The sequence below is a fragment of the Podarcis erhardii genome, assembly GCF_964252035.2.
Source record: "Podarcis erhardii genome assembly, chromosome: 4".
NCBI classification, from domain to species: Eukaryota; Metazoa; Chordata; class Lepidosauria; order Squamata; family Lacertidae; genus Podarcis; species Podarcis erhardii.
Window position 1 is genome coordinate 26,895,556 of NC_138508.1, and position 21,824 is coordinate 26,917,379.

The 21,824-nt window shown below is 39.9% G+C and overlaps 1 protein-coding gene and 1 long non-coding RNA gene across 5 annotated transcripts in view; one reads left to right on the forward strand and one right to left on the reverse strand.

Annotated features, from left to right (window-relative positions):
- Positions 1–5,700, forward strand: part of CDK8 (cyclin dependent kinase 8) — a 40,760-nt gene extending 35,060 nt beyond the window's left edge. For 3 of the 4 annotated variants that reach the window (XM_081860532.1, XM_081860530.1, XM_081860533.1), the window contains 3 exons: positions 2,896–2,974; positions 3,759–3,911; positions 4,413–5,700. In XM_081860532.1, the coding sequence (XP_081716658.1) occupies positions 2,896–2,974; positions 3,759–3,911; positions 4,413–4,538 (358 nt within the window). In that variant the 3' untranslated portion in view covers positions 4,539–5,700. The remainder of the gene's footprint in view (positions 1–2,895; positions 2,975–3,758; positions 3,912–4,412) is intronic. The other variant, XM_081860531.1, reaches the window with a different exon arrangement.
- On the reverse strand, positions 265–2,889 carry LOC309341423. The gene is made up of 2 exons (XR_014156325.1): positions 2,596–2,889; positions 265–2,345 (listed from the first exon to the last, which is right to left on the reverse strand). It is a non-coding gene; the product is annotated as an uncharacterized lncRNA (long non-coding RNA).
- Positions 5,701–21,824: the final 16,124 nt, after the last annotated feature.

The window sequence follows — 21,824 nt, forward strand, 5'->3', positions numbered from 1 at the left end:
ACATTTTGCAAAAATTATTCTGTCCCTACTAATTATGGACAGGAAAGGAGGTAGAGTATGGAAGACACATCCATGACCCCTGATCTCACATTTTTAAAACAACAGGATGAATATGCACAGCATTCAGTCTTTGGTTGTGAAGACTAAAGGTAGCCTTTTTTTATGTGTAGAAGCAGGATAAAATATGCAAATAACTGCAATTTCAATATCTTCTGCGATCTACTTGGTGGACCTCTACATCACTAATGACCTGATTTTTTAAAAAAATGCACAGATTTTTATAAAATCTTTCATGACTAATTCCTCTTATTTGTTCCAGTTCAAAGTGTGTGCTGATTACATATTTTGGTCTCATTGCCCCAACTTGTTAGGCAAGGCAAAACACAGCCAGAGGGGTTATACATTCCAGTCCAATAGCAGAATATGAATACTAAACTGAAGAGCTTTAAAGAGGCTATCAGAAGTACTTGACCTACTTGAAAGGTATAAATAGGCTGCAGAACTTATTGTGTGTAAGTCAGTATACCCAATAAACTCTGTATACAATACCAAGTAAACAAGCACAGTGGTCTGAAGCTGTATGATGTATTCTGCATCAGAAGCTAAGGAGCTTATTGCTGGCCTTGTAAACTTCATAGGAGATCGCCTAGGACCATTTCTAAGCTGTTTTGAGCTCCTCAGAGGAAGAGTGGAGTATTAGTGTAATAACATAAATGTGCAACATAATAGCGTGGTGTCCCTGGGCCTTTCTGAGGAATGTTTTATCTCTCTTTACCTCAACACTCCATGGGAGAGATTACTAGTAAACTGGATTTGAATGGGTGTTTAGTGAATTCAGTTCCACTGCTGGGAGTAAATCCACCCTAACACATACTGGTCTAAACTATTGCTTCTTCTATCACCCACTGTAGAACTCTGCAATATCAATTACTTCTGATACATATCTTTCTGGATTCTTATTCTGCCATCTTTCTATCTCTTATCATCACCACACAAGTCCCCAAAAGGGTTGTCCCACCCAAATTAATGAGGACCCCAGTAGCTATTTGAAATATTTGTTTAAAGTGTTTTTTGGTGGGTTGTTTTTTTTTAGCAAACCTGAGCCTCTTTATACTCCCTTTATTCCTCACTAATTATGGGATCCGTTGTCATGTGGTATTCCATCTTTCCCCTACATTTTCTGGGTTGTTTTTTTAAATAAACCTTTAACTTGCATTTAACTTTCTAAGCTATCAGGAGTCTGATTTGCCCTGTTGAAATCAATAAGAAAGTGAAACTATCAAATGCCTGAGTTAACATTGATAGGGCAAACATACAACCCTGACTCTCTTATTTATAATACTCATTTTTTTTAATGGCTATTAGACTTTTGGGGTACATCCCTCCCCCCCCCAGCACCAGTATTCACTTAGACAGTCACTAGGAGCCCAGTATTTCACTTAGACATTTTTTGGATTTTGTTTTTCTCTTCTGTTAATGAGCCCACTTTTTCACTTATGCATTTCTTCTGTTTCTCCTATAGGGCTTCCTTGATAGCCCACTGAGGAATTTAAGTTAATATGTGCTCCAATAGCTTTTCGGTTGGAATATGTTTTTGGAATGTGATACCAATAAGATTTCTACCACCCTTCATCAACAGATCTCAGGGGCAGTTCACAAGACGAAATTAATCATTATTTCCAGCTAGGACTTTTAAAGTGGTCCATTGGTCACAACAGCAGGCTGATACAGTAAAAAAAGAAAAGCATGAGAATTAAAACTTGAACATTCAAAGAAGATTGGCACAGCCCCTCTACAAAGATTATATGCAGATGTATGGGGGGTGAAATGGGCTACTGGTTTCTGATTGGCTTTTATTTGCTGTTCTTTTTTAATGTTGCACATGTTGCTACTGTTAATTTTAAACAGACCTACAGATAGAGTATAAATCAAATGATAATGGCTTACATGGTCACAGGTAGGTGATCCATAACAGTTGTCCTTACGTTAGATATGCAGTCTCTTCACTGATTCCTTAGCAAAAAGTTCAACATGGAATTGGGAAACATGGAACTGAAGACAGCTTGCAATAACTTTAGCTTTATTTTCATGGGAAATATTACTTGAAAATAAAACTGTGGTACAAAATAGGTTAGGGGGCAAGACATATGAGCAAGAAGAGATGAATCATCATAGAATTTAGTATTTCCAGTCTTGTATAGAAATGGGGCATAGCATTTTTCAGCTTGTCTTAGCCAAAAAAACATGTTTGGGATGACTTGCTGGTATATGGTAAAAACAGCTAGGAAACTGTGTCACTTGGCTTCTTAGTAAAATGGAGCCTTACAAGTCTATGCACAGGAAAACTTGTGCTTGGCCTGTAATATAGTACATTACAGTGGTACCTCTGGTTAAGTACTTAATTCGTTCCGGAGGTCCATTCTTAACCTGAAGTACCACTTTAGCTAATGGGGTCTCCTGCTGCCGCGTCACCGGAACACGATTTCTGTTCTCATCCTGAAGCAAAGTTCTTAATCCAGGGTACTATTTCTGGGTTAGCAGAGTCTGTAACCTGAAGCGTATGTAACCTGAAGTGAATGTAACCCGAGGTACCACTGTACTAAACTCTTCATTATAAGCAGTGTATTTAGTTGATAGCTGGAGATATTCTCTCTTACTGAAGAAACTGATAGCCTTTCAGAACAAACTGTCATACTTGGAACACTTCAAAGACTAAAGTCACTTTCTAAAAGACTAAAATCACAAATGGCAAGTGACACCTAAAGCAGCTTGAACCAGGATGAAAACCATTTTATTACCATTATTAATTATGGGGCACACTTTTTTCTAGTAGGGATTTATGCTCTTTGCTTACACACACAAAATGATTGCTTCCTTTTGCTTTTGTGTTTGCAGTGTGTTTGCAGGTTGTCAAATCCCATACCCAAAACGAGAATTTTTAACTGAAGAAGAGCCTGATGATAAAGGAGACAAAGTAGGTATTTATTTGAAGGTTAAGATGAGAGAAATACATTTAGGAGGTGTATTTTGTTAATCAGGTTGGACAATTTTATAATTACCAAGTTGTTAAGGCAATCATATTTATGATAGGGTTAATGGATCTGATTTCAGGCATTTAAGTTACTGAGAGTACATGATTTATTATTCCATACTTTTACATATATGTCCCTGATTGTTGCTACTACTTTTATTGAACCATTTCCTGCCAAGATAAGAATGGTAGCATAAAATAAATTAATAATATGAGATGAAGATTAATTAATTTGGATAGAAGTTAACATTAATTATGGGTCATTCCAACTCTATACATCAGACATGACAAGAAGTTGAGAACTTCTGCAACATTTCAGTTTACATAAATAATATAGAAAGATCCATGGCCTGTAGAATAATAAGGTTTAGAGCATTTTCATGGTACCTAATTTGAAGTCTTTTTATTATCTGCAACTCTAGAAAGTGATGATTCCAAGTTCCTTTCATGTTAACTTATTTTGAATAAGGCTATAATCCTAAAATGCATAGTTGAAAATATGGCAAATAATTTGGGATTACCTCTGAATAAATAGTTATGATAGGGCTGTATGTTATGTTTATATTTGATTTTAATTTGTTTGCATACTTAGGTGGAAATAGTAAAATAATTATTATTAAGTAATTAGTGGCATTGTGCCTGACTTAGCCTTATACAAGACTGGATGCTTCCTACCCATGAACTCCCTCTGAGCTGTATCTTACATTTTTTTCTTTAACAAATTGAGAAGAACCAGCAGCAGGGCAATAACCACACAAATGGAACTGGTCATCCAGGGAACCAAGACAACAGTCATACGCAAGGGCCTCCCTTGAAGAAAGTGAGAGTTGTTCCTCCTACCACTACCTCAGGTGGACTTATCATGACCTCAGATTATCAGGTATTTCTGTTTTCAGCTTTCAGTTTTCTTATGGTACTGTGAATCATTTATATTAGCTGTTATGTCCATACCTACTAAAAGTTGTATTTTTAAAATCTATTTGAATATATGTTTTAATTGTTAAACGCAACTGATTCAAGTCAAAAGGCACCAGTGGAGACCTGCACAGTGTGTCATTGCTAACTAGTTCAGTTCATACATCATGCCACACTGTGGTATGAAGAACTTGAACTGTGGTTTGAGTTTCAAAACAGATAATGGACAACCCGTGGTTTAGAGCTGTTGGTCTGGTTTCATTTCCCACCCTCTTAACAATTAGCTACATACAGTAAGTTGAATCCATGGTACAACAATCTCTAGAGCTGTAGAAATAGCTGTCATAGTTGCCATTTCCATCATGTTAAACATGGCAGCATTTGACCAGCCACATATGTAATATTCTCTCTCTCTCTCTCTCTCTCTCTCTCTCTCTCTCTCTCTCTCCTCCAATGCATTGCTCAGCGTTCCAATCCCCATGCTGCCTATCCAAACCCTGGACCAAGCACATCACAGCCACAGAGCAGCATGGGATATTCAACTACCTCCCAGCAGCCTCCACAGTACTCTCACCAGACGCACCGGTACTGAGCTGCACCTAAATAAAGTCAATGCACTGTTGCTAAGGCTGCAGGACTGGCCGTGCTGCTGTCTGCCTGGAACCTGGCGTTGGGCTGCAAGAATGTACTGTAAACTATCACATTTTCAAAATGTCTGATAGCCAAGTTCCACTACTTTTCACAGGCTGGGAGTGGTGGCTCCCTCAGATTGTACCCATTATGGAATTAGACTTGAAAAGAAAGTACTAGCACAGTTTGTGTTGTGGATATGCTACTTCCATAGTTTACTTGACATGGTTCAGACTGACCAATGCATTGTTTTCAGTGACAGTCTGTAGCAGTTGAAGCTGTGAAATGTGCTAGGGGCAAGCATTTTTGTTGTTGTGAATTCTATTGATGTTAACAACGTTATCTGACCAATAGTACGCAAAATCTCTTTAACTGGTATTTGAAGCATACAGTATGTGTTAATGAGATGAAAGCAAACTAACCGTGGCTCCAATTGAGAATTTTTTTATATACATTGACTTTTAGTGACTTTTTTGTGGGTTGATTCATTTTCCACATTGATCAATGTTTTATGACCAACAAATTTGCTAGAGAGAGATTTTTTTAAAGACACAAAAAATGAGCATTTTTCCAGCAGATTTACAAGCCTCCCAAAGATTAATTTTCAGCATATGTTTATTTTGTTCTCAAATCTATGACTTGACTGGTATTAAAGCTGCTATTTGATAGTAAATGAGTGTGTTACTGAGATAAACCTGTTTGGTTCAGCAACCAACTAAAATGATTGTCATAGACAGTGTTTTATTTTTCCTGTTGGTGTTAACTGATTTGTGAGCATGCTTGGAATTTTTAAAAAAGCATGAGTGACGTTCCCTGCAAACAAACAAGCAGTGCAGCATTCATTCAGATATTTTTGTCATGATTTTTTGAGAGCTGGCTTGATGTAGTGGATTTTAAATTTTAATTATTTTTAAATATGTTCGCACGTTGCTTTAGGGTCTCCCTTATTAAAGCAAAGGATTAAGGTGTTAGGAGAACCTTAGAATTTGAGGAAAAACTATACCATACAATGTACTGTATCAAACTATTTTACATGAATGACGCAGGTATTCTGAATTTTAAAAGAAATCAACATTGTTAAAAACAAGGTGTTACATAATAAAATTATTTTTCATAAATCTGCATATGATTTTGCTTGTGCTTTTGTCAGTTGATGCTAAGAAAATATACACTTGGCCTATACAGTGGTACCTCAGGTTAAGAACTTAATTCGTTCTGGAGGTCTGTTCTTAACCTGAAACTGTTCTTAACCTGAGGTACCACTTTAGCTAATGGGGCCTCCTGCTGCCGCCGCGCCGCCGCCGCATGATTTCTGTTCTCATCCTGAACTAAAGTTCTTAACCCAAGGTACTATTTCTGGGTTAGTGGAGTCTGTAACCTGAAGCATCTGTAGCCTAAAGTGTCTGTAACCCAAGGTAAAGGGTAAAGGGACCCCTGACCATTAGGTCCAGTTGTGGACGACTCTGGGGTTGCAGCAATCTCCTATTTGTGACCACTGCTTTCCTAGCTCAGCACTTCTTACAGGGATTATCTTCCTGCTCCAGTCAAAATACATTCCTCATCCTTTCTGAACTAGTCATGGGTTATCGACTGCCAACAGAAGTGATGGCCATGAAATAGAATTGTGTGGGTCTTCTTTACCTGTGTTACCAACACTTATCCATGCTCTGTGTGGGAAGAGGAATGAGTTGGCTACTGTTTCCTACTTGTCTACATTACTGAAAGCCCCACCCAGGAACTGTGTAGAGAACAAAATGCATTGGGCACTGTTTCTACCAGTCAACATTTCAACTGTGGGTAGCAGGCCTTTTGTAAAAAATAATGTGCAAGTGAAAGCTTTGGGGGTGGGGAATGTGCAGTTCCCAAAACATTTGTGCAGTTCAAATTTCAAATAATAAAAAATTTAGCTGATGTGGAAAGTGACAGCATGAGAAGCAAAGTGAGTAGCCAAGCCATCTTCAAGGTTATCCATTTCTCTTCCCCCCTGCCAAAGACACTCTGCAAAGACACCACTGCTACACTCCATGAAACGTTCATCAATGTTTCTGAGATCATGGGGGCTCCTTTCCTGACAAATCAGGAAGCAACAATGTCAGTGTTCTGGCATGGGTGGTAATGCCAGGAAATACGTAATATGGCATTCTTAACAGGGATTGCTGAACTGTGTTTGAGCATCTGGGCTTCCCCTTCCCTTTGTTCTTTATAAGGGGTGGCTCCATGGTAGAGCATCTGAGTTTCACATACAAGGTCTCAGGTTCTAACCCTGATATCTCAATATAAGATTGGGAATGCCCCTGCCTGAGACCCTGGAGGACTGTTGCTGGTCAGGGTAGACAGCATTGAGCTTGATGGACCTAATGGTCAGATTGTATATGGCAGCTTCCTGTGTTGTTCATTTTTAAAATATTTCTCCAAATAACATTTCATTGGAGTTCATGATATCTCTTGTTTGAAGCTTGAATATAAGACCCACCTGCATTAGTGCTGTCAGATTCACAGTTGTGAAGATTTCCTGCCACTCTAAGCTTGTAAGTGTGATGGAATGTGTGCAGATTATATATAGATATACACAAAGATTCTCACACAGCTAGATTGCCACACACACACAGATTGGTAAGACAGACACACAGTTACACAGCAGGAGAGAAAATGTAGAAGCATGTTGCCACAAGGTGCTATATTGTGTGGAGTGGACACCATGCCCATGAATACAGTGGTCCGTGGCATTGGGCCCCACCAAGAAAAGAATCCTGGATACATTACAAGTCAGTCTAATTTTCCCCTTTGGATTTGAAGAGACAAAAATCAGAACGTAATGCTTCTGATGTAAAAAAAGATATTTTAAAAATGATGCTTTTGAAAATATATGTGCATATTTAGGTATTTTCTCCCCACCAGCTGTAGGAAGAAATGCAATGAGAAAGAAAGGGACTCTGCCTTTGGGCTTCTCAGTCTTTAAAAGGCCGTGCATTTACTCTAATACTCTTTTTACTTGCATATGAAGGGATGCTATAAAACTCAGCTTGGGCTTTTAACTCTGAAATATCATGTCGAATATTTCTGCCGCTAATAAATATTTGACATAACTGCACTCCAGAGATGGTTGCTGCTGAGGGTGGGCCATTGTGTTCCCCTCTAACAGAAATGGGTAAATTGCTGCTTTAGAAATCCAGGCTCCTGATGTATGGTTTCTGTCATAAGCAAAATGCCTTTGGGTGATGTGCATTTAATAGAGAGAGGTTAATATGTTGGTGATTTATCTCATTGTGGTAAGATCATGCTTGGAAGTCGGTAATCCCAGGAGCTACATTTAAAAGCATTCAATAAAGAAGATTTAATAGAGTTGCTAGCACTAGTGAAGGGTTCAAGGATTTTAGAGGCAGCAATCTTTATATAAAAGGAAACGATAGGCCAATAAAAGAGTCAGGAGTCTTTTCCTATGGAAAGCCTATTGGCCTCTACAGTTTTAGTAGGGCAGCTGTTAAGACAGAATATCAATAGGTTATGAGTTACTTACACTGGCTTTTAAGGCCAATGGCTAAAGCTGACCTAGAAACATCCCTGTTCAGAGGCTGTATTTCTTGGGATGCCAAATGCTAGACACAACTAGGAAAGCCACCACACAACCTGAACTTCCAGGAGGCATGTGGTTTGGCTGCTGTTGAAAATGTAATATTGGGTTAAATGGACCCTCATCTGATCCAACAAGAGAATTCTGAGCCTCCTTAGGCTTAGCTTTTGTGGCGCAAAACTTCCCCTGATCACATCAAAATGCATTAAGACACCTGAGCTTTCTGAATAAATCATACAAAATATTCCTACAGGGCTTCATTTAGTATGGGATTTACATCTCTTGCCTCTTCATGTTTAAAGATGAGATGATAAAATACTTGAGAGAAGGATTATATATCACTAGGCAAAGTCCCATTTTTGGGATAAGAGTGATTAGGACTTAGCTTCTTTTAAAAGGGTAAATCAAAAGTGGAGGGGGTGGTAAGGTAAATAGAAATAAAAGTACCCACTTCACTTTGAGAAGTAATGAAGAATCTGTAATCTGCATCTTCCAATATTAAGAAAGCTTTTGGAATTGTTTATTTAACTTACATAGATGTCTAGTGCATCCCTGATGGTGATTAAAACTCAAGGCAAAACTAACAACAAAAGCTGGAGACAGTTTAAAAAGCTGAAAAATGTGAAGAAGAAGAAGAAGAAGAAGAAGAAGAAGAAGAAGAAGAAGAAGAAGAAGAATGACAAAAATAAACCAGTGATTTAGATTATGTACAGTAATTTCTCTCACCCTGCTCCTTTGCTTTACATGAAATATTTTGGGTAAAATACTTAAATTGGAACTTTGGGTATGCTGCAAACTAAGAATTTATTTTTAAAATTATAAACCACCTTTTGTTCAAAAATGGCAGAATATCCCTCCCTCCTGCAGCAATTATGTTTCCCAAAGCGTTTTTTGGGGGGATGACATTGTGCCCTGTGCTATGCCATGGACTTTTGGGGATGTGCCCTCTCTGCCCTCAGAGATCTCTAAATAGACGTGCTTTGGGAAAACTGGGGCTGGGGTGAAGAGAAATAGCATAATTCCTCAAGAAAGATTGAGTAGGATGCCAGTACTTAATAATCACTTTAATTCCAGTCACTGGAAAAGGCATACATCCACATATATTTTAAAATTCCTCTCCCAAATAAATGTGATTGAAGTGCTCATGAAAATAATTAACTGTGATTAAAAGCTAGACCTCTCTGTTGAAACAAAAGATTCCAGCCTCTTTTCTCTCCAGCTCTGGGCGTTTCTCCAGTCTGCTTCGTTTTATTTTGCAGAGTGGGAGAGAAATGGTTGTGCAGTTTTTGGACAAGTGAGACCACAGGGCAACTTGGGATCTTCAGGAGTCCCAGATTCTACTTGGAAATGTGAAGATCTCTGAATCACCTTGATTCACCTTCTAATCCACACAGCACGTCCAGAACTGATGCATACTCTTAGCCATTACATGGGGGGGGAACCTTTTTGGGTCCACAGGAGGGGGGATAACTGGTTTGTTTTTGTTCTTATTTTTATTATGTATTTTGTGTTTTTTTCTATTGCAATTTTATGTTGTGAACTGCCCTAAGATGTATGGATGAAGGGCAGTATACATCTACATCATCATCATCATCATCATCATCATAGATCTTTACCCAGCACTAACTTTGATGTTACATAATTTACAGGTAGATTGCCCCACCAGTCACAATCCCTTGCATGGGGCTCCCAAGCTTGCGAACCACAGTGCAAAGGGCATTGCAAGCCTCCCAACCATCTCCTTTCTTTCCGCAATATCAGATGTCAAAAAGGGAGGAGAGGGGGTTTCCTCAAACCATTCTGCAAGCCTCCTCACACTTCGCCTTGCCGTTCCCTTCTCGCGCAAGGTGTGCTCCTACTGCCCATTCACACGCCTTGCTCCAGCAAAGTAGCAATTGGAAGCCCACTTTAGGATCCCGAGGATTCTTTTGAAGACACGTCTTTAACCTGCCTCACTCTAACATCATGCATGCCAGCGCGTGTAGGACAGGTGGGTGTGGCTCCCCCAAAATGGCCTAGTGAGCCAAGTTTGGCCCATAGACCAGACGTTCCCCACCCTGCATCACATCAAGCTACAGGAAAGGAAAAGACATGATGCAGGGCCAGTTCATCTGAGGGTCCACCCCAACTGGCCAGCAGAAGTGATAATGAAGAACTTGTTCCTGAGTTTGTTTATTTCCTCAGCTCCCCCAGTCCATTTTCCTTTTGTGTTGTGTCTTTTTATATCGTAAGCCAGAGGGCAGGGACTATCTTGTTTTGTTGTTGATGTTGTTTAGTCGTTTAGTCATGTCTGACTCTTTGTGACTCCCTGGACCAGAGCACGCCAGGCCCTCCTGTCTTCCACTGCCTCCCGCAGTTTGGTCAAACTCATGTTGGTAGCTTCGAGAACACAGTCCAACTATCTTGTCCTCCGTCATCCCCTTCTCCTTGTGCCCTCCATCTTTCCCAACTTCAGGGTCTTTTCCAGGGAGTCTTCTCTTCTCATGAGGTGGCCAAAGTATTGGAGCCTCAGCTTCACGATCTGTCCTTCCAGTGAGCATTCAGGGCTGATTTCCTTAAGAATGGATGCGCTTGATCTTCTTGCAGTCCATGGGACTCTCAAGAGTCTCCTCCAGCGCCATAATTCAAAAGCATCAATTCTTCGGCGATCAGCCTTCTTTATGGTCTTGTTTTAGAGAACTACAAGTCACTCTGAGAACTCTCTTTGACTGAAGGGTGAAAATTCTTTAAATAAATAAAAGATTGTAGGTGGGAACAGAGTCATGCTTCTCAAGCCTAAGCACATTGGATTTCATACATATACAGTACGGCAAATGCAAACATTACACCCAACAAAGGTATCTGGCAGGGCAGGTGCATCCAGTAGGTGGGGTGCAAAGGCATAATCCTCAGCCAAGTGTAGAGAGGAAATTAGAGCGAAAGAATCCTCCTCTCACATTTCCAGAGTAGCTCTACAACTCTGAACCAGGAGTGCAAAACATTTGAATACATTGCCTCACGTTTCAATTTCAAGTTCACAAGGTGCATTTCTTTCCTAAATCCACTAGAGGGCAAATGTCAATGGTACTGTACAGTACTTTAAGAACAGCAGGCTTTTAAATTACATTATATACACAGTGTTTTTCTGCAGAAATATCAGTTAAGCCAAATAGTATGTATATGGGATGGTCTCTAATGTCAGGGTAGTAGACCCATTAAAAATAATGGCTATGATTAAATTAGCTCGATTAAGTTCAATGGGTCTACTCTGATGAAGATATTGGATACTCCTAAGGAAGATAATTGGATACAACTTACAGATTTCAGTTTTTTCTCTATGAAAGCAATAACTATTTTATCAGCTGCTCTATATTAAATATTACTATTTTTGTGAGGGTATGTTAATAAATAATTGATTAAAGAGCAAGCTTTTAAATCGTTCCATTCCCCTACAATCTGAAACCCCTTCCCTACCTCTGGAGGCAAACCTGGTGAGGTCTCTCCCTGGATGCTGTGCTCTTCTAAAACACTGTCAGAATTTTTTTGAGGGGCAGGGCAGCGCCATATGTAGGTTCTGGGAGACCTAAGTCTTCATCAGGAGATGAGTTGCCCAGCATCAGGTCTGGAGCCAACATGTATAAATCCCTATATTTATACTCTGGATCACCACCCCTGCCTTTCTTCCTTCAGTTTATTGGATAGTTTTTCTAATAAGGCTGTTTCCCATACTATTTGATACCATTGGTCCATGCTTACTCTTGACAGGTCTCTCCTGGCTATGATGTTTCTGGCTGTTGAGAGTAGGTGGGTTATGAGCTCTTTATGATGTGAGTGGGCATTATTATTTTGGAAGATGTTTAGTAGGGCCAGTTCTGGGGTGACTTCTAATACTTGCTTAGTTATTTTGAATATTTCTTATATGATTGCTGTCCGGAAGAGTTGGATTTGGGGACATTCCCACAACATGTGGAGGTATGTGCCTATGGAAGTGCAACCTCTCCAGCCAGGCCCCACTTTTTAAAGCAAAGCCCTTCGTTCCCACATCCTTCAGAATACACCCTAAGCCAACACAATTCTATTTGCCATATGTATCTTCTTCTTCTTCTTCTTCTTCTTCTTCTTCTTCTTCTTCTTCTTATTATTATTATTATTATTATTATTATCATCTCTTCCATTGCAACCTTTCTAGGGTGGCCATGCATCCTACTTTACAGAGCATAGTCCTCTACTTGAACAGAAGTCTTATCCAAGCCCAGTTTAAAGACAAAGAACTAAGAAGGGAGACAACAGGAGGGGCCAAGGAGTGCCCATCAGCAGTGAGCATCTGGAAAGCCGACTGAGCAGCACATAATCACCTTGTCGCTGTCTCTCCCACTATGGTGAGACTGCATTTCTGTTGAAATTGTAACAATTGGGATGGATTCAACTAAGTTGTTCTACTAACCGTCCCTATAAAAGGGCTTCTGCTAGTGCAACAGGACTTCCCCACCTTCTCCCCATGTACATGCCCCATATTGGCTCTTTGGGTGTCAGGGAGAATCTCCACAACAGCACAAGGGGGGGGGGGAGAGGTTGCTTCATTGGGCAAGGAGAAATGCTTGCACTGAATGAAAGCCTGTTTTATTTCAACACTGAATTCCTCCATGTTTCTAAACTTGCATGCATGCATACAAATAAGCTTATGCAAAGTTCGTGAAAATCTGCACTCTCCTTTACGTTTTTATTGGACGAAGGTAATGCGCTTTCCTCTCTCTCTGGTATCAGGTTTAAGGTGCTGGTTTTAACCTTTAAAGCCCTATACGACCTAGGACCCTTGTACCTACGGGACCGCCTCTCCTGGTATGTCCCACAGAGGACCTTATGGTCTTCAAATAAAAACATTTTGGAGATCCTGGGCCACAGGGAGGTTAGGCTGGCCTCAACCAGAGCCAGGGCTTTTTCAGCCGTGACCCCGATCTGGTGGAACTCTCTGTCACAAGAGGCTAGGGCCCTGCGGGACTTGACATCTTTCCGCAGGGCCTGCAACACAGCTGTTCCACCAGGCCTTTGGCCAAGGGACAGTCTGACCCCCTACTTCTGTAAACCTCATAGAACTCTAGCCCAATGGTTGCCATTAATTTGATTCTGAATTGATTTTAGAATGAATTGATTTTAGAATGTATTTCAATTAATTTACTGTGATTTTATGTAAACTGTGCTATTTTTACTGTTGTTAGCCACTCTGAGCCCAGCTTTGGCTAGGGAGGGCGGGATATAAATAAAATTATTAATATTATTATTATTACCCTTTCCCCCATTATTTTTTGTCTCTCCTGCTGCTGAAGAAGGAGGGCCAAACTAGACAGGAGTGCATCTTCGTACTTAACCTTTAGGGCTTTAAAAATGGAAATAGCAGTCACTGGGGAAGGGGGATAATAGGAGATTTCCTCCCAAATGCGAATAATAGCTTCAAAGGAACATTTTTTGGTTAGGACTGCAGCAGGGCAGGGAAGGCATTAAATCCCCCCTCGAGGCCTGCTGCGATCCTGATTATGATTACAAACACCCAACAGCTGCTACTCCTTTCTAGATTGGCCCTTAGGTTGTAAGCTCCTTAGGTTAGGGGCCTAATATAATCAACTGTTTTATATTAAGAACTGCTGTTTCTATTACTACTTTAAAGTGAACATTTTATACCATTTTATGACCACCGCTTAGAGGTTTGTTTGTTTGTTTGTTTGTTTACTTGATTAAGTGGTATAGATTGGATTGATCTTTATTACGGCCATTGGCCCGCCACACAACAGTTTCATACCAACATAATATACTTAAACCTCCAAATTTAAAATCGCTAAAACTTACAAAAGACACACAGGAGCCAAAGCAAAACCAAAAACAAAGACTACCATCATACATTACAGTAAATTTGTAACCTAAACATCGCCCTCTGCTCATAAATTAATCAAGGATATCAATGGTGATATCACCTAATTACATCCTAAAACATAGATCATGGTTTAAAGGGATTATCCGAGCCACACAGGAGTCCATTTCTCTTCTTTAGGGATAGGACGCTGATCAAAAATCTGGCAACCATGAGTGATCTTAGGGGGTCATCATCAATTAGTAGATATCTCAGTTTGGCTTCAGTCGTATCATCGGCAATTCCTTTTAGATATTGAGCAAGAAACTTGCTCCTGGCCGGTAAGTGAAAAGCACAGTCAATAATTATGTGATGCAACGATTCCGGTGCCCCACAATTACAATCACATAAGAGTGGTATATAAATGTTGCTAAATAAATAAATTTGAAACAAACCTTGCTAAGCAAACAGATTTTGGGGGCTGCTTCTTTAAAGCACTGTGTACATTGATTACAGAAATATGCTCTGTACAGGACGTTTGAAGATGGCATAGAAACTGCAGCTCAGTTACTGGCCAAGTCTAGTACATAGGTTAGAGCATGGTGCTTAGAATGCCTAGTTTGCAGGTTCAATCCCCATATGGGACAGCTGCATATTCCTGAATTGCAAGGGGTTAGACTAGATGATCCTCAGGGTCCCTCTCAACTCTACAATTCTATGATGCCTTAGAGCAGGCTGAGTGACCACTTGGCAAAGGAGTGAGTACCTGAAAGTCAAAGGGATCAAGAGGCTTACAAGTAAATGGCTCCTTGGGTGTAAGGGATCCTTCAATAGCAGCACTGAGTGCTTACTGCTGGTCCTGGGTGGAGCATGAGACACCAGACCATACAGCCCCTCGTTGAGGTCTGGTAGGTGCTGGAACAACACTGGGCTTTCACCTCCCAGACCATGGCAACCTGACTTAGTGGCTTTGCTGTATCCATCTATCTCTTGACTGGCCTGTGCTGCTGACCTCTAGATCTCTACTCCACAACTTTCCCTTTGGACTATGCTCAGTTTTGACCATAGTGTCACCTAGATTCTGCCTTGCTCCTGATTTGTGTTATTGCTTTTTGGAGTTGACCTGCAGTTGACCTTGTTGCATGGACTTGCCCCAACCAATGCTCAAGAACTGAAACATAACCTGGAGCAGGAAAGCCATTAGTTTTGCTTTATACCTACCATATGATGACTTTCCACATTATTTTCCCTATGTTCTGCCTACATAAAACACAACTGCATTACCAATTTTCTCACAACATTCATGGAGAAGAATGGAAAGAAAATCAATGGATTTAAGAACTAAAGTACACTGAAATGTCAATGGCCCCTTTGAGGGAAGAAAATAAGCCAGGCAGGAAGCTGCAGTGTGCAGTTGTTATTAAGATAGATTTTTAAACTGAAATTTTGGTCTTATCCTACTTGATGTTTCAGTGAACTTTCTGTTCCCTTCTTGCTTCATTTTGAGCACTACATAAACACTGACAGATGGAGACTGTCGAAAGAGTAAAGAGATCTGAGGAGTGAGGAAACTGCTAAGAAGCTGAAGAGATGGAAACAAAAGCGGTCTGTGTGTGTCCTGATTTGGCTTCAGGGAATTAACAGCTGATCCTTCACTGAATCCAAGAGCTCTGGCTGTACACACACACACACACACACACACACACACACACACACACACACTCTTTCTCTCTTTGTGAGAAAGTGGGAGAAATTTAGACTTTCGGACCCAATCATTGCTTGCTTAGTGCCAGGAAATACTTCACAAAGAAAGCAGTTAATCTGAGGCCATATTGTGCCTGTACATAAATTCATAACTAACAAGAAGTTCATGGTATATATGGATCACTGGAGAAAGGGTTTGACTATCCTCCATTGCTGCACCCCAAGCCCAAACTGGCAGCCCTTTCTTTAATGGGGCAGCTGCTTCCAAAAGAAGAAAACAGAATATCCATCTAGTTAAGCCAAAAGTCTCTGATTACTGTTGCATCTAGGGTTGCAATATAAGATAATGCAAAACAAGAAGAAAAAAACAACAACTAAGGCTACGTCATTCTCAACAATTTCCCCACACAAGTATCTCTTCCATTAAAGGAAAAGCACATACATGAGATGACCACAGAGACACAGGTGTATCATATGGTGTGCGGAACCTTTGGCCCTCAATTTCAGTAGTAATCAATTCACAAATCCCCCCCCCAATTTATTAAGTGTTATGCATTCATTTGTATACTGTCCAGTCAACAAAAGCCTACTTCTTACGCATAAGTCCCCTAGGTGTAGGATGGAAGTTTATCAAGCATTCTGCATCCTTAGGAGTTATGTCTTTCTGTGTGCATCCGAAAGTGGCTCAGGTAGCACCTTATTAAAGCCAATTGGAGCATATCCAGGTAAGGCTGGGAGAGAGTCCTGTCTGAAATCCTGCAAAGACTATGACAGTTAGTGTAGCCAATACTGAGCTAGATTGACCAAGTGTCCAACTCAGTGTAAGGCAGCTTTCCTCTAATGTTCCTATATCTGGCTGCTTGAGGCAGAGCAGCAAAGGTCCCCCTGGCTCTCCTCCAAATCAAGGTGCAGAGAACACAGTAGAGCCAATTGGGTTATTTAGCACCTGAGACAGACAATCCCATAAGCACTACTCCCCTTCCCCGGCAATAAATTAAAAAATTGACAATTTCCTGCCATTTTCATGACACCCAAAGTCAGGTGCCTCAGGCAGCTGCCTCACTCTGCCTAATGGTATGGCTAGCCTGTTCTCCAGTTTCACTCACTGCTCTGTAGATTAGACACTATTAGCTGAGCCAGAGATTAATGTCTCTAAAGAACACTCAGTTAATCCAAGTGACAAGCAGGCACTTGTAGGGCTAGAACCTGAAGAATAATAATAGATATTATGCATGTTTACATATTGGTAGTTCGCACTTTGATTGAAACCAATGCTAAATGTTATTTTTAAATGGTGGCAAAAAAAGAATGAAAAATATGTAAGTTGAAATCCCCCAAATGCCCACAATCTTCATGTTTAATGCCTAGGAATTTGAAATGTTACAACCCTTTGCACAGCTGCTTCTTAGGATCACTCTCTCTCTCTCTCTCTCAATAACTGCCCTAGAGATCCCTGGCATGTTACTGTAGGTTTCCACTTCTCGTGGAATGATGCGAGATTTTGTATGACAAAGTGGAGATGCATAGTTTCTTTGTAATATTTTTATTTTATTTACAGATGCAGGACTTCTGGCAAACAAGCAGGCTCCTAAAATATAGGCAGGAGATCTGCTAGGTGGACATCAGATTTCCAGAGGTGTAATCTTCAATCAACTCACAGCTTTCTATTCCCCACATCTTTCCCTCCAAGTTGAAATGGCAAAACAAGCATTAAGCTATTTACCTGCCCATCCCTTTAGCTCTGAAGGGTGTCAGCTTCCCAAACTCTGATGGATATTGCATCCCAAAAGAGAGAGGTGTCCCAGGTCATTAATGACTATGTAGAGGTGAACAACATCTAGGCACACCTTTGGACTGATGTCTTTTTCTTGGGTCTTTGGCTTTGCCATATCTGGTCTAGAACCCACTCACCACCCTTAGGTCCAGCATGCAATTGCTCTTACTGGCTTTTGTGTACAGCCACACAGTTCAATGAATGGTCAAATAAAAGGTTGCATGCAGCCAGTTGTAGTTCTGCAGCACTCTACTGAGCATCACCCCGACTTCCTTCAAATTTTGTAGCAGGTGATGACCTCAAATGCACAAAGTTGATTTTGCTTGACACTACTTATTTGACCATTTTGAGGCAACTGTGGCTTGCAATTTAAGACAAAGTGGCTGAGAGAACAATTCATAAAATTCCTCCCTTAACCTTCTTGTCTAAAGCATTAATACTTTTAATCTTGGAAAGCTCTCTAAAGGATGAGCTGCCAGGAAACAAGTGGAGCTACAATGCCATTTGCACAAATTGCAGAGTTCTAAAAGACTATGCTTGACAGTAAAATTGCAGATTGTCTACCACTTCCCTTCTGCAGCTGTGAGCCATTCCCTATTTAAATGTACACGGCTAGAGAAAGGATGAGAAATACAAGCAGGTAATTGCAAGAAGGTACAAAGGTTGGGCTGTGTGTATGTTGTACCGCTTGTCTTTCTTCATATAATACAAATTGTACCTATGCAATTGCAGATGGTGAACAAGATCCAGCAAGTGGCTATAAGTGCAGTGGGATTTTTGACATTTCCTCTTTGAATGATAGATTCATAAACACATCAAAAAATGCTTAGGGAACTTCGCATGAGAGGCTCACGTTTGAGAAATATCAGTGACATGTACAGAACTACTTGTGTGGCTAGAGAGATACTTCATAATTAATAGACTATAAATTACAAAGTAGTAATGGCACTTAGAATTATAATAGGTCTTAGGATAATCAAAGGAAGAAGGTACTTAAAAGATAATCAAGTCCAACTCCCATAATAGGAATACTCCTCAGACATAAGTGATTCCTGATTATGCTCCTTTCATTGATGCTTTAAACATTATTATTATTATCTTAAGGCATAGCAATCATTTCCATGGAGAAAATCTGAATTGAGGGTAATATGCAAAGTGTGGTGTTTTTGGGGTTTTGTGTGTATGTTCCTTTGTATAGTGACAACAAAGACTGATTGTCTTGATAATGTATTAGTTATTAAGCTACAGATCAATCCAATTGTAGTGAGTAGGGGCATATCCATAGTGAAAGAACTGTCATATCCAAGCTCTGCTTGGCTTGTACTGGCCAGCCAGAAGCTGGAGGAAGACAGAATCTACTTTGATCATTCTAGTGTCCTCATGTTTCTTTCTTTTTCCATTTCCATTCTAGGAGCATGCTGGGGGAAGAAGGAGCTTTGGATCCTGTGGATTCATCCAAGTCTTCCCTTAATCTTTCCCTGGCATGCTCCCTTTTCCTCCTTTGTGTTGTCAGCACCAACTGTAGGGTGGGGTGGTTGCAATCCTGTACCCACTTATCTGCAGGCAAGCAAGCAAGCCCCAGTGAGCTCAGAGGGACTTACTTTTGAATAGAAGAGCACAGGCCTGCACAGTCCAGTCTTTACAGAGTGGAAAATGCTTATTCACATACTTCAAGTTACATCAAAGCCTCAATCCATGACAGGAAGATTTTGCTTTCAAAAAGGCTGAGCTCTGTGGAAAATATTTAGTTTCATTCATTCAGTGCTCAAATATCACTCTCAAGGTCCCCACCCCCCAAGCTGCAAGATAAGCTCCTTTTAACTACATCTTTTCACAATAGCCTTTTCAAAGGGCATGACAACTATGTACAATATAATGAGCTTTGGCTGCTAAACCTCTGTCGTAAATAATGATGCATGCTATAATATCTGACCCTCGTGTCATGCAAGAGGGCATGTGTTTCCAAGGGCTGGGTTAGGAAAATATGTGGCTGATAAAGCAATATTTATTACAAATGCAGATGGTCAGCTGAATGTGGAATGGTTTGAAAAAAATAATTCAGTTAGTTTATTTTTCAAAACTTTTTCTTTCCTTCACTGTACCTTCATTTGGAACTGATAAATGCCAGTCAGTATTTGAACCAACCAGTCTTCTTCCAGTATACAGTCCATCCACAACCACCATTCTCTGTCCTGCCCAACAGACACTCAACATTCTGGGGCCACAGCGCATGCTCAGTCACCAATGGGTTGGTTGGGGATGGGGTCCTTTAATATTTCCACAAAATATACATCTACTTCTGCAAACTTTAGTGTTTCTCCCAAGCATGCTGATTTATCTTGTTTTTCAGTGGTTCTGTTTGGGCTACAATTCTATCAGCACCCCCAGCTGAGTTTACTATTAGAGGAAATAATTAGTCAAGTATTATCTGACTAATATCTGAAGAAGTGTGCATGCACACGAAAGCTCATACCAAGAACTGACTTAGTTGGTCTTTAAGGTGCTACTGGAAGGAATTTGTTTTGTTTTGACTATGGCAGACCAACACGGCTACCTATCTGTAACTAGTCAAGTATTGTCATTTACATGGTGTTTTATAGCAGGTTCCTGCCTGGCTTAAGGAGCTTATTGAATAATGACTAAACCAATCCTTATGTTAAGTAGCAAGCAGCACCTAAGAAACTCAGAAGAGTGGCAAAATGTGAGGAATCTACCATTTCACCTTAACTCCCTCTGCTATAATAGCGTGATTTATTTATTTACAAGAATCTTTATAAACCATCAATTCACAAAAAAGTATCAGGGTAAAATAATTACAGCATCATCAAACTTTAAAATCTTAAAAATAGAATCGAGAACAAATGGCCAAAACTGAATCAAAGTAATTCTTTAAAAATTTGCTTGATGATAAAATATAAGGATTTGAGATGCCTGTCTGCATTCAATAAACACAATGATGGGGATACATTTATATTTACAGTTTTTGTTACAGAATTTGTGGAAGAATGATATACATTCAATAGCTATTTTTCTGGAGAGTTGTTCATTTATAATAGATCCAAGTGGTGTTGAAAAAGCATTTCTTTTAACCCGGGGATAGAAAATGAACATGCCTGATTTTAAGGCTTATGCTTAAGCAGGAAAGCTTGTGATTAGTTTGCTGCATTTGCATTAGGTGAGCCACTCACAAGAGAACAATTGTTCCTCCAAATTTTAGAAGACGGCAAAGAAACAATGCCACTATTTCTGCTGTCTGTTCTATGGCACCTAGGTAATGGAGGTGGTACTCTCCATGGTGCTGAATAGATGCTTGTACTGTACTACTATTGAATGATCACTTGCTTGATAAATGAATGGAATGCACTTTAATCAAACACACAATTACATAGTAAAGCCTTGGTGCTGTTTTTAAGCCCCATAAGTAATTAGCCTTACTGCCACTGAAGTATTGATTTCTCAAAGGTCACCACAAATTAAAGGGATACATATAATATTGTTGTTCTTTCTTGGTTATATGTAAATAAGGATATCTGCTAATGGGTTAATCTCACAGAATTTGCAACAAAGCTTAGACAAAATGATATATTCTATTGACCATAGGTGTTCACCACAGTAACAAAACACAATTTGGGGGTGATCACCTTTAAAACCATTAATTACCAATGGTAATTCTGCTGCTGACTTCAATGGGGATATTTCATACTAATGGCTAGCCTCTGAAGCCTTGTTGAAATAAATTGACTGGAGGGCAGTAATTTCAAGTAATTTATCTGATCCAGAAAAGATAGTACAATAAATGCCTTGAATTAGTAATGTTCCACAGTGACCATTATCAGTATTCCTGATGCTACTCCAATAATCTTTTATCACACACCCATAAAAATGCTGAAGCAATTTGCATATTTTCACTAAAAAGAAAAAACAAATCTGAGATTTACATGGTAGATGAAGTCATATCACACAATACTTTAAGCTCGTTTGTATTTTAATGATCATTTACCGCAAAGCTTTCCAAACTTTTAATGTGGGTGACATTTTTTAGACATGCAGCATTTGACTACACCGTAATTCAGTTTTACTAGCAAACTGGAGGTTAAACTAATCCCCTTCCAGCTCTGGAAAGAACACGGGGAGCATTCATGCAACACACCTACAGCAGTCGACACAGTAACATGTCACAACACACAGAGTTTGGAAAGCTCTGATTTACTGCATATTTTCTCAATCTCTGAGTGTAGGAAAACTGGATGCGAATGACAAGGAACTGGATGTTGCTACTGCTTTAGTGCTCTTTCAGCAACTCAGTCAGCCAGGCCTTTTGTAAAATAAAGTACCAGTCTGGATGGAGAGTGGGTTTGACCTAAGAAATTGGTTTTTG